This window comes from Erinaceus europaeus, chromosome 3, assembly GCF_950295315.1.
Source record: "Erinaceus europaeus chromosome 3, mEriEur2.1, whole genome shotgun sequence".
NCBI lineage: Eukaryota > Metazoa > Chordata > Mammalia > Eulipotyphla > Erinaceidae > Erinaceus > Erinaceus europaeus.
This window is the reverse complement of record NC_080164.1, coordinates 124526011-124538805: the sequence shown is the minus strand read 5'-3', so window position 1 is coordinate 124538805 and position 12795 is coordinate 124526011. Positions and strand designations below refer to the sequence as shown.

Genomic DNA, 12795 nt, shown 5'->3' with positions numbered 1-12795 from the left:
ACGGCAGGAAAGCGGGGTGGAGTCCTAGGGAGGACAAGCCCGGATGTGCCCGGCCACCGGGCCCAGGGCGCACTGGGGCTGCAGGGGCTGGGCGGGTCGGAGTTCTGGGCGAGCTCCAAGTATGGGATCCTGCAGTTGCACACCTGGGGCTGCACCTGTTCAGCTGCAAGCCGCGGCGTCCCCAGGGCAGAAAGGATCCTGGGGCCCGGCTGCTGGTGCTGTTGATGTGCAAGGGCCACCTGGCACCTGCGGGGGTGTGCGGGGGCGATGGAGGCCACTATCAGGTGACTGAGAGGTGGAAGGGAAATTCTTTGAATAAACTGCTCAGGATATGGGAGGAGAAGGAGGAGGCAATCCCGTTGGAGACATTACAAGAAATGAGTTCTCCAGTTTTGGTCAGGAGAGCTGAGCGGAGCAGCAGGATTATGGGAGAGATGGCAGGTATGAGACTTCTAGAGAAAGGATAGCAGGCAACGCAATTTCTGCAGAAGCAGGAAAGGAAAATTACCTACTTCTCTGCTGTTTTCTTTCTTTATTCAATTTTGTTTTTCTTTCTTTTATTTGCTAGAATAGAGGGAAATGTAGAGAGGAGAAGGAGGAGATAGAGCGAGACATCTGCAGCACTGCTTCACCGCTTGTGAAACTTCCCCTGTGCTGTGGGGGCCAGGGACAATGTGTGTACTCAACCAGGTGCACCACCGGACACATATTTTCTGTCTTTGGCTTGCATAGATCCTTCACTTGAGATATATTCTTTCCTATTTTAAAGAGTCGCAGGGGGTAACTTTCCCTTCACTCCCAAGGTTGAACTTGGATGCCAGGTTATGGGCCGCCAGCAGTGCTCCTGTGCTGTGTTGGAAGTCTGGCTAGTGGGAGGGGTAGCTGGATGCCTGCACTGGCGGGATCTCGATGAAGAGACAGAGGCTTTCCTTCTAGTGTACTGGCAGGAAGAGAGCTGAGACTTCCCATGCTGAGCCAAGTTTATGCAGCTGGATTCTAGACTCAGCCTCCCCACCTCCAACATATTTAAGTGGGGAAATCCTACCTCTTCAAAGTCCTATCCTCTGCATCAGGTTATTTTGAGGAGAACTCCTGAGGCACCATTTTGAAGTTTTAGTTGGGGTGAAGGTAGGGACTCCTGGGCTAGTCATTCTGTTTTATTTGGTAGTACACATGAGAGAAGGAGAGATAGAGAGGTAGAGAGAAAGATAGACACCTGTAGACCTGTTTCAGTGCTTATGAAGCATCCCCCCTCCCCCCCCCCCCCAGGTAAGGAGAAGGGACTCATACCCGGGTCCTTTCATATAGTAACGGGTGAGCTTAGCTAGGTGCACCACCATACAGCCCCTGAGGACATATTCTTTTAAAAAATTTTTTATTGATTTAATTATGAGCAACAAGCCTGTTGGATAAGAGGGGTACAATCAGGTACAATCCCACACAATTTCCACCATCACAGTTCTGTATTTCATCCCCTCCAATGGAAGCTTTCCTATTCTTTATCCCTCTGGGAGTATGAACCCAGGATCATTATGAGGTGCAGAAGGTGGAAGGTCTGGCTTCTGTAATTGCTTTTCTACTGGACATGGGCGTTGGCAGATGATCTATACTCCCAGCCTGTTTCTGGAAGACATGCTTTTTTTCTTTTCTTTTCTTTTTCTTTTTTGTCTCCAGGGTTATTGCTGGGGTGCAGTGCCTGCACTATGAATCTATTGCTCCTAGAAGCTACTTTTTCCCTTTTGTTGCCCTTGTTGTTTATCATTGTTGTTATTATTATTGTTGTTGTTGGATAGGACAGAAAGAAATCGAGAGAGATGGGGAAGACAGAGAGGGGGAGAGAAAGACACCTGCAGGCCTGCTTTACTGTTTGTGAAGCGACCCCCCTGCATGGAGAGCCGGGGGCTTGAGCCAGGATCCTTATGCTGGTCCTTGCGTTTGGCGCCATGTATGCTTAATCTGCTATGCTAACGCCTGTCCCCAAAGACATGCTTCTTAATACATGATTCCTCCTTAGAATGAAAGAGTGGCTGTCATAAAACAACAAGCAAAACATTTGTGAAATTACAAGAGGGAAAATAACAGGGTAACAAGGAAAAGCTATTTGGGGTACATGAGTGATATCTTGAAGCTTGGGTGGGATTCAAAATATTAGGCAAGAGAGTGGGATGAGGGAAAGTATTTAGGAAAGGATTGCTGATGGAATGAGCTGTCTAGTGGAAACATAGGCAGTTAGCCTTCCAGAAAGAAGGACTTATGAGGGATAGCCAAATAGACTCTGAAGAGGCTCCTCCCCCTAATTAGAATATTTGGCTATGAATCAGTAAACAGTTAAGTACATACCATTGTAGGTGTTGAAGATGGGAGTAATATAATGCAGGCAGTGATATAAAATATGGAATGTGGTGTTGGGATGCAGTATGGAAGTTTTTTTTTATTAAAGTTTTTCAAAAAGGAGAAATAAAAAAAAATCCAGCTTTAATTCACTGCTCTTGGATGCAGGGTAACACAAACATACAGTTGCCCTTTTAGCTTAGTGACGTGAATTCAATTTCTAGATCCTATAGAATCTCCACTCCCTACAGAATGTCAAAGGATGTAATGTGTTGACCTCAGTAGTTCTCTTTCAGATATACTCTACTTTTACTCTCATTTTGACTAGTCACATGCCACTGTATTTAAGTTTTAAAGAGAATATGTATAGTGAACTGTGTGGTGCATTTTTGTGTGTGTAACTATTGAAAGTGCCATGAGAATTGGTGCTAAGTATGTGAGACCTGGTCCCAGCTCTGTGGTCTGGTAACTCTGAAGTGTTTGTAATTTACACTTCCTAGCTGTGATTTTCTCATTACTAATATGAAGGATTTTCTCTAGATGAGATGAAAATCCTTACCAACTTGACACTTAAGTAATTATTAAACTAACATTTCTCCTGGAGCATTTAAGAAATCTTTTTAATAAGACATAATCCTCATTTACTTTGCAATAATATCTTCAGTGCAAACTGTGTCATAACCAGAAAGAGCCATCCACGGGTGCCTGTTTCTTTGAGAAACATGGTAAGAGATCTATAACTATGTTTGAAATTGAATTTCAATTTTGTTTTGTCCACTTTTCCCTCTCATCCAATTTTTATGTAAAACTAAAGTCAAAATCATAACCAGTGAAAAAGTTAGATATTTTTAGCGAGTTATGTTTAAGGTTAAAAATATATTCTGCTCCCCATTACAATGAAAACATCAGCATTTGTAAGTTGATTTTATTAATTCTACTTAATAATATGGATGTACTTATAATGTAATATCTAGCTTCCAAATTATAAAAAAGTAGGTAGCAGTAAGTAAATTTCTTTTTGTGTAATTGAAGTAACTAAAATCTCAAATGCTGAAAGATTTAGAATTTGTCTCTTCAGATGTATTTTTGGCATAAGGAGTTTTTTCCCTTTTTCTTTTTCCTATTCAAAACCCCAATTTTTATAGGCCACACACATATTAAAAACTGTTACTAATCAATTTTTGCAACAGCTCCATTCTCAGTTGTGTGGAAAATCTAAATAAATTCTTTATTTTTATTTTTTATTATTTTTATTTATTTATTGGATATAGAAAGCCAGAAATCCAGAGTTAAGGGGAAGATAGAGAGGGAGAGAGATATAAAGACACCTGCAGCCCTGCTCCTCGTGAAGTTTTCCCCCTGCAGGTGGAGACAGGGGGCTCGAACTCAGGTCCTAGCACACTGTAACATATGTGCTCAGCCAGGTGCACCATCACATGGCCTCAAACACCTAAATAAATTCTTTCAATAGTAAGATCCCTTTTTTTCTTCTCTCCCCACTCTCTCTTGGCAGAGTAGAATGAGACACAGAGAGAAGGAAAGACATCAGAGGATCAGAACTTCATCTGTGCTATGGCACCTCCCATCTGGTGCCTGGGCTAGAATCTGCGGTATGCTCATGGCAAGGCTCATGTGCCAAAATCCCAGTATTACAGATATGCTGTAAAGGTTGTGCTGTGCTTACTGAAGGTGCCCCTGCATTGTCTGTGCCAAGTTCAAAGGTACCCAGAACAGAGAATCCTTGTGTTGTCCCATGGGCTCTCCCTTCAGCACTATCCCATCTCTGTTGACACTACTCACCCAAGGTCCACAGAGAATCTGCTCAGTAAACTTCCTCTTCTTTTCTCACCCTTTTATTGTAATTAGACATGAATACCACTGAGAAATTGGGTTCCAGGACAGACACTAAGCTGTACTCTGAGCATTGCCTCTTACTCATGAACCATACTTACATACTTTTTATTAGGATGAGTGTCTTCCTAGAAGGGACCAGGCAAGCCAGAATGGAGGCTGCATGTGATTTAGGTGTAACCCATGGTGCCAGTACATTTCCAAAATTGTCAAGACTGTGGTTGGGGAGATAACTCAGCTGGTAGAGTGCAGGACTTGCACATACTAGACTTCTGGTTTGCTGCCCAGCACCCTAGGATGCCAGAGTTGTGCTCTGGTTTCTCGCTGGTTTCAAGTTCTCTATCTCATATGAAATAAGTAAAATAAATCTTTCCATAATAGTTGAGAAAGACAATTGACTCCATAAAGTACCCATAGATCAGTCATTCAAAAGTGCTTTACTAGTAAAATGTAAGGGGAAAGCAATCAGGAAAAATGGTGATCCTTTGTACTATTGACCACTAGTACCCCAGATTTCTTTGTGCCATAGAAAAGGAATCTTGGTAGTTTGATTGATTCTTTAACTGCTGTAATATTTTTTAAATTTATTTATTTATTTTCCCTTTTGTTGTCCTTGTTGTCTTTTCATTGTTGTTGTAGTTATTATTGTTTTTGTTATTGATGTTGTCGTTAGATAGGACAAAGATAAATGGAGAGAGGAGGGGAAGACAGAGAGGGGGAGAGAAAGATAGACACCTGCAGACCTGCTTCACCGCTTGTGAAGCGACTCCCCTGCAGGTGGGGAACCAGGGGCTCGAACTAGGGTCTTTACGCTGGTGCTTGTGCTTTGCGCTATGTATGCTTAACCCACTGTGCTACCGCCGACTCCCTTTAACTGCTGTAATTTAAAGAAAGGAGAGATATTTTTAGATGGTTGGAAAAAATGGGACATATAATTTTAATTCACATCAATTAAGCAATAACATTTTTTTAAAGTCAACAAGGCCAAGTCAAATAATCATAAAATATGTTTGCTCATTCTTGACATGTTTTAAAGGATATGTAGAATTTTATTTACCTGATCCGTAGACTGAAGATAATGATTTCAAATCAGTGACAACAGTAGAACTATGTTTGTGTTCTGCTTTCTTATTTCAAAGTGCCAGGGTTGGATGTGTAACAGGTTGAGCTACTACTCTAACATTTTCCTCTTTGTAAAATCCTGAAATTGTTAATACAGTTAGGTTTATTCATGTTGGGGACACACATAAAAGAGTGCCTGGTACTTAGTAAGAGCTCAAAATAGACTAGTCAGATGAATGAATGGATGCAAGCCACTGTTGGTGACAATACCCAGTTATCAGAAGACAGTAGACTCGGTTAAGGAAGCAATTCTATTTCTTACCAGCCAAAATGCTCACAGTTCTGATAAGTTACAGATGGACATATATTGTCACCTCTTTTTACATGGCACCTGCTTCTGGCCGTGCTTTTGGTTCATTCACAAAGGCGCTTTGTTTAACAAGTGGTAAGTCTACTGTCTTTCTGTTTTTTGACTGGGGATTAAGAACAGCTTCATGTCCCACACATGTTTGGTTTAAGGACTGACCTCATAAGTTAAAGTATTGACTTTAGGGTCATCAAAATAGCTCACATGGATAGTATGCTGCTTTGCCATGTGCACAGCCCAGATTTAAGCCTAGTTCCCAGGGCATTGGAGGGAAGTTTAGTATTGTGGTCTCTCTCTTCTTTTCTTTCTTTCTTTTTATTATTTATTTATTTATTTATTTATTTATTCAATCATTCATTGTTTTTGATAACAGGTTTATTGCTGGGATTTGGGGCCTACATAATTCCACTTCTCTCTTTCTCTCCCTATCTCTGCCTTTAGGATTATCACTGGGACTCGGTGCCTGCACCACGAATCCACAGCTCCTGGAAGCCATTTATCCCATTTTGTTGCCCTTGTTGTTGTTTTTATTGCTTGCTTGTTGTTGTTGTTGGATAGGACAGAGAGAAATTGAGAGAGGAGGGGAATACAGAGAGGAAGAGAGAAAAACACCTGCAGACCTGCTTTACTGCTTGTGCAGTGACCCCCCTGCAGGTGGGGAGCCAAGGGCTCGAACCCAGATTCTTAACACTGGTCCTTGTGCTTTGTACCATGTGCGCTTAACCTGCTGTGCTACCACCAGACTCTCTCTCTCCCCTCTCCATCCCCCTTCCCTCTCTTTCTCTGCCTCATTGTCTCTATCTGAGAAAGTCAGCCCAGTGCAGTGAAGTCTCATGATGATAACCATAAGTTTATAAATAAATACAGAAATACAGAAATGAAATAAGGGTTTTGAGTAGGGAGGGAGAGATACTTTAGATTACCCAGTTGTTTATTAATAAATGTCCTTGAATTCTGTGAGGTTCCAGTGATGTGCTCTCTTGCTTGACTATAATTTCTCTAATATAAATGTGTTTCCTTACCTGGGAATAGCCATGTTATTTATTGGCTATATATAGGGGGAATTTGCCTGGCACAATATCACATAAAAAATGTGATGGCTCCTGTAGAAGCTGAGATAAATTGCTTCAAATGTTTACTGCAATCTGATTTGTTAGCATAGAGGGATTCCAAACTAATCTAGTGTTATGTATAAGTACAATATAGTTAACAGTTACCTGCATTTACTTTTTTGTCCCTGTCTCTATCCAGTAATAAATGAATCAAAACATAATTTTAAAAAATGAGATAATGGGGGCCAGGCCACTGGTAGCACACCTGACTAAGTGCTCACATTACAATGTGCAAGGACCCAGGTTCAAGCCCCTGGTCCCCACCTGCAGGATGAAAACTTCAGGGCTGCAGGCATCTCTCTGTCTCTTTCCTTCTCTATCTCCCCCTCCACTCTCAGTTTCTTTCTGTATCTAATAAATAAATAAATAAAATATTTTTAAAAAACAAGATAATGCAGAGGAAAATGGCAGAACTGTCAAGTTCTTTTACTACTCTTTATACTACTAATACTCTCAAGTTTGTGAATATATAGGTAACATTTTGTTAATTTGTTATTACATAGAGACAGAGAGAAATTGAGAGAGAAGGGGGAGATAGAGAGGATGAGAGACAGAGTGACACCTGCAGACCTGCTTTACTGCCTGCGAAGCAACTCCCCTGCAGGTGGGGAGCTGGGGGCTTGAACCGGAATCCTAACTGGTCCTTGTGCTTTGCATTTGCTTAACCTGTTGCACTACCACCCGACTCTCTATATGTAACATTTTAAATATTTTATGGGCATTGCCTAAAAGGGAGAGTTAGGGTCATTGCATTTATTAAGTAACTAGAGTGTTTCATTTGTACTGTGATCAGAGTGGATTCCTGTCATATCCACCACTGGAAACAAAGGGGCTGGGGGAAGCAGGTATCTGTCTCATCACAACCACTGTTTCATTAAACCAGTTTGATTTGAATGTGAATTTCATGATAGAAGAAACTTGTATTTGTTTTACTCACAGCTATAATCTCAGAGCTTATAACAGTGTCTCATCGTTTGTCAGTAGAATCATATAAGCAAGAAAAGACCAAGAACTTTGGCAAAACAGAGAAAACTAAATACCCTGACACAGAGAAAGGACATTCATTGAAAATGTTACCAAAATAAAGTATTACCTTTAGTCATTAGTGATGGGCCAATGTTGGTCCTTTAACAACAACAACAAAATGCTTGTTTGTTCATTTATTTAATGAGAGAGAATATAGAAAAAACACTGCTTAGTCAACTCACTTCATTTTTCACTAATACAATTTTCAGATGTGTATTTGGATTATAGAGAATCTATCTTGCAACTTTTCTGAAATTCTAAAATAAGTGTAAGATTAAAACTTTACATGAAAACTTTGTAAGGAGAGTCTAATAATTAGTTTGGAAAGTTGCCTGGTTAGAAAATATAGTTGAAAATATAAATTGATCATTTTGTTGATAATGGTTTAAGAATTTTGCACAATGCTTAGTACACAATAAATTCTTAGCAAATGTTTGTTGAAATCTAAGTTCCTGGGTATTTTGTGAGATTGAACAGAATTAAAAAAGAGAAGACAAAGAAAAGATTACAGAGACAGGCAGTAAGGTGATGGTTGCTAGGGCACAGAGTATTAGTTGTAAAAAGATTTCTGGAGATGAATGTTGTCATGGTTGCACACACAACAATATGAACTTACTTAGTACCACTTAGCTGAATACTTACAATGATCAACCTAATAAAATTTGGGTTGTCATACCTTACTGAACAAAAAAATTGCTTTTAAAAGAGGACTGAGATTTAAGAAAGAAAGAAAGAAAGAAAGAAAGAAAGAAAAAGAAATAAAGGAAGAAAGAAAGGGTATTTGTAGCATACATACAGCATAGAAATCAGGAAATGAATTTAGTGGAGAAAGGATAAATTAAGAAGCCAAAATGGAAGCCAAGTGGGCCTCGAGGAAATCAAGGGTATTCTTGAAAGACTACAGACAAACACCAAACATTGATGGTAACTTATGAAACCCAACACATACATACACAGTGACTGAAAGAATGCTGTTGGGGTAGTGGCTAGAAAATAGAAAGCTTTGATTTATGAAAGCCAACTCCAAATAATTTGAAAGCATTCTCTGTATACTTCAGATGACACAGCTTAATGAATTAAATTCTGGGAGCTAATTCTCACTTTAATTTAGGAAGAATTGTCTTCTAAGTAGAGCTTTGGGAAACAAAATTAAATGAGCAAATTTGTGGGGGGACTTCAGTGCCCAGATGACACTAACAGAGATTTGCATAGATCTGACTCCTATGCATGAAATGGGCAAGTGACCATAACAGATGCAACATATCTCTTTGGACACACAATCATGTCAGTTATCACACTTTGGAAATATTTTAGAGGTTGGAAAAAGGGATTCAAGCTAAGAAAATGTGAGTAGACTTTCTGGGAAAAGAAGAGTCAGGACACTACAACATAATAATCTGATGTAAAGAATTAAAAAAAGAAAATTATTTGCTCCCCCTGTATCTATCTAATCTATATTCGGTAATCGTAATTCTCATGACCCACATTGTAGGATGCAGTATGAGTTCCATGTCTCTGGTTCATATTTTCTCCAAAAGACTCCACACTTTTTATATTTTATCAGCTATTAGCACAATAGTTATTGGCTGAGGTCCTACTGTGATGAAAAAAAACCTATGCATAAGTATAATTAACAAATTATATTGATGAGAGTTTTAAAAGTTACTATTTTTAGGAAACACTTATTTGTAACATTACCAACCTATGACAAAAAACTTCTGTAAAAAAGTTCCATACTCAATTCTAGATAAATGACAAGTTACCTATAATGAATGGTAAAAAGAGTGGGAAGAGGTGTTACTTAGAAGTGTGAAAAAAAAACTATACACACAAGAACAATAAGCTGCATTTGTAGAAGCATAACAAAAGAAAGGAATTTTTGCTGATTTCTACTGAAACACTATTTACCACTTTTAAATTCTTATTGAGTGGTTTTCTAGGCTAGTCAGATTCTTAATCGGGAATCTGTCTTTTATGATGTGGTGAATAGACATCAGTTTCAACTGGAAATATGTGGTGTGACTACTTCTTAATGAATCTCATTTTCATAGGTCACACAAGAAAATCAATTGAATAGTTTCACCACACATATCAAAAAGACCTTTGTTTCCTAATACTTCATTGTATAATTCTTCATTCCAGCTGGACAACTTTTCTCATTGCCTCCTAAACATACCAAATTCTTTTCAATGTTACTGCCTTTAGTAGAGTTTATAAATTTCCAACTTATGTGATTTTGGTTTTTGCCTACACTTTGTCTAATTTAACACTGTGCTTTGGGAAGGATTTTCAGTGAAATTTGTTTTATAAGCTGTAAGTTAAAACATACTGCTACATATTTATTTATTTATTTATTGTATTTCTACTAGTGTTAACTTGGGGGGGGGTTGGCTTACTTAATTCATTTTATAGGTCTAAATTCTTGGTCTTTTTTAATGGGTGCGCAAGTATCTGTATGCTTTATTGTTTACTATCATTAAAATTTGATGTCTGTGTTCATATGACCAAAGTCTGTGCTTTCATTGGATCTAGAGACTAATTCCTCTATTTCTCCTCACATTGCATTCTGATAACTCTCCCTGACAACAAATTAGTCTTTCTCCTTGGATCCTTTGCCTTCTCTGTTTGGACTATTATAGAAATTCAGTAAGACCAGTAGTTTTCATTTGAAAATATTATGGTCTGACTGTCTGGTCTGGGCTTATCACAAAGGAGTATAATAAAAAAAAATTTTTTTTTTCCACAACTAATGAGATCTAAGAAACTGGCAAAGGCATTATTGTGGTGTCATAAATTAGTTTATGTATGACAGGTTGCTAAATTATTGCCTGCTCTGGGCTTTAAAAATAGAACACTGTGGAATACTTTTATGAGTTAAAAATAGTATTACTCATCATTCTAAGTCTTTTGAAAATACCAAAATATTATTTCTACCAATTGAAATAGAAATTTACATTGGGGGGATAGTTCATATTTTAATTTACTGATTATAAACTATTGAATATTTTCTTTTATTTCTGTTAGTCTGTCTCTGATAGCCTAAAAGCCCATTTCTTTAGTTTCATAGACTAGGCTATATTCCAGGTGGTATGATTTGAGAGAGCTTGGGAAAATCCCTTCGTATTCTAGAACATGTCTCTCTATGAGATGTCCTGATTGCCACACGTTTTCATTGTGTTGGGACCCAAGCATTACACTCCACTTAAGAAAGAGCCTACAAACTATACTGTAAGCCATTAACTCCCCATAAACTTTAAAAAAAAAAAGAGCCTGCAACTATATCCTTTTTCTTTTCAGTTTCCTACACAATAGCAGGCTGCCTCTCCTTTTGGTCTTGCATACAATAATTTGTTCCTGGGCATGACTTCTGCTCTCTTATTCAACAAGGGGCCAGAGGTTGAGGGAGTAAGCACTCAGTGAGGATAGCTTCATCAAATGTGAAATAGATTATGAAATTTGGGAAGATTAACTTGCCATTATTGCTTTTGTGGGCTACCTCAAGGTGTATGCCTTTTTGTAATATTTATCTTAACCTTGTCTGAGTGAATGTCTGTGTGTCTGCAGATTATTCTGCTGCTGTGCACAGCAGAAAAGATACACACATTATTATTATTTTTTGCTCTCTTCATTTCATTTCCTTTCCATTACATCCATATTCCAGAGCTTATACCTCCCAGATAAAATAATGCTTCAATTTATATACTAGGTTCTGTTTATTGAAATATTTTTTATTAGTGATTTAATAATGATCAACAAGATTGTAGGATACAGAGGGGTACAATTCCACACAATTCCCTCCACCAGAGCTCCACATCCCATTCCCTCCATTAGAACCCTCCCTATTCTTTATCTCTCTGAGAGTATGGAAGACCCAGGCTGTGGCACTTAGTACAAGAGCATTTCTTTGGAGTTAAGCTATTTCTTTGAAATTGAAGGTCTGCTTCAACATGAATACATTTAAGATGGGAAATATTAATATATTAGAAAATTACCTTCTTTTTTTTTGCCTCCAGGGTTATTGCTGGGGCTCAGTGCCTGCACTATGAATCCATTGCTCCTAGAGGCCATTCCCCCCCCTTTTGTTGCCCTTGTTGTTGTAGCCTTGTTGTGGTTATTATTGTTGTTGTTGATGTTGTTGTTAGATAGGACAGAGAGAAATGGAGAGAGGAGGGGAAGACAGAGAGGGGGAGAGAAAGATACACACCTGCAGACCTGCTTCACCTTCTGTGAAGCGACTCCCCCACAGGTGGGGAGCCAGGGGCTGGAACCCAGATTCTTATGCTGGTCCTTGCGCTTTGCGCCATGTGCATTTAACCCACTGTGCTATTGCCTGATATGGGAAATATTAAAGCAGTATGAAGATACTGGTTTGTAGGAAATATTAAAGCAGTATGAGGATACTGGTTTGTAGGAATGTAAGAGACAACAACATAGAAGAAGAAAAAAGGAGTTAACAAGAATGATTAAAAAAAAAAGAATGATAATGATACAAAACTCAAACTTTACCTATGTCAGTTTTTATGTTAGTCAACCACAAATCCAGTGTCATATTCCATTTTTCTCCTTGACAGTGAAAACTGGAAAATTCTCTAAATGCTTATATCTTTTACTTTTAAGGTTAAATTAAACATTAAATTTTTTTATTTTTCAGAATTAGAGATATAATATATATAATATAATATAATATAATCCACTTGGTTGTTAGATAGTATCACTAAGGCCTGAGTTTATATGCTACATTTGTATCACTGAATCATTTAACCAACTGAATCATTAGTCCTGTCTGACAGTTATATTGAGTCATTGACAGAACTGTACTGAGAATACAAAGAATGCTAAGTATAAAAGTTGCTGTATTTTATTAATTAGTTGAGGCATTCACTTCAAGTCTCAAAAAAAAAAAACTGTGAAGAAACAGGATATGGAAAGACCAACATAGAGTTCGACTTCACTACATATATTCAAGTAGGCACACTGTGGAAAGGTAGCATGCTTATATATGTGCATGTATCTTCCACAGTTTATTTCACAAACATATTTTATTCC

At 38.4% G+C, this 12795-nt stretch overlaps 1 protein-coding gene across 8 annotated transcripts in view; it reads left to right on the top strand.

Moving 5' to 3' along the window:
- The window catches only part of BTC (betacellulin), a 543453-nt gene that overhangs the window by 384 nt on the left and 530274 nt on the right, over positions 1-12795 (top strand). For 5 of the 8 annotated variants that reach the window (XR_009549001.1, XM_060187869.1, XM_060187867.1 and 2 more), the window contains exon 1: positions 12-284. The exons of the other annotated variants lie outside the window; for them this stretch is intronic. Coding sequence is in view for 4 of the 5 variants with exons in the window: in XM_060187869.1 (XP_060043852.1) it covers positions 44-284 (241 nt within the window). In the remaining variant the exon portion in view is untranslated. Of the gene's footprint in view, positions 1-11; positions 285-12795 lie in introns of those variants that run through there. 8 annotated transcript variants of the gene reach the window in all.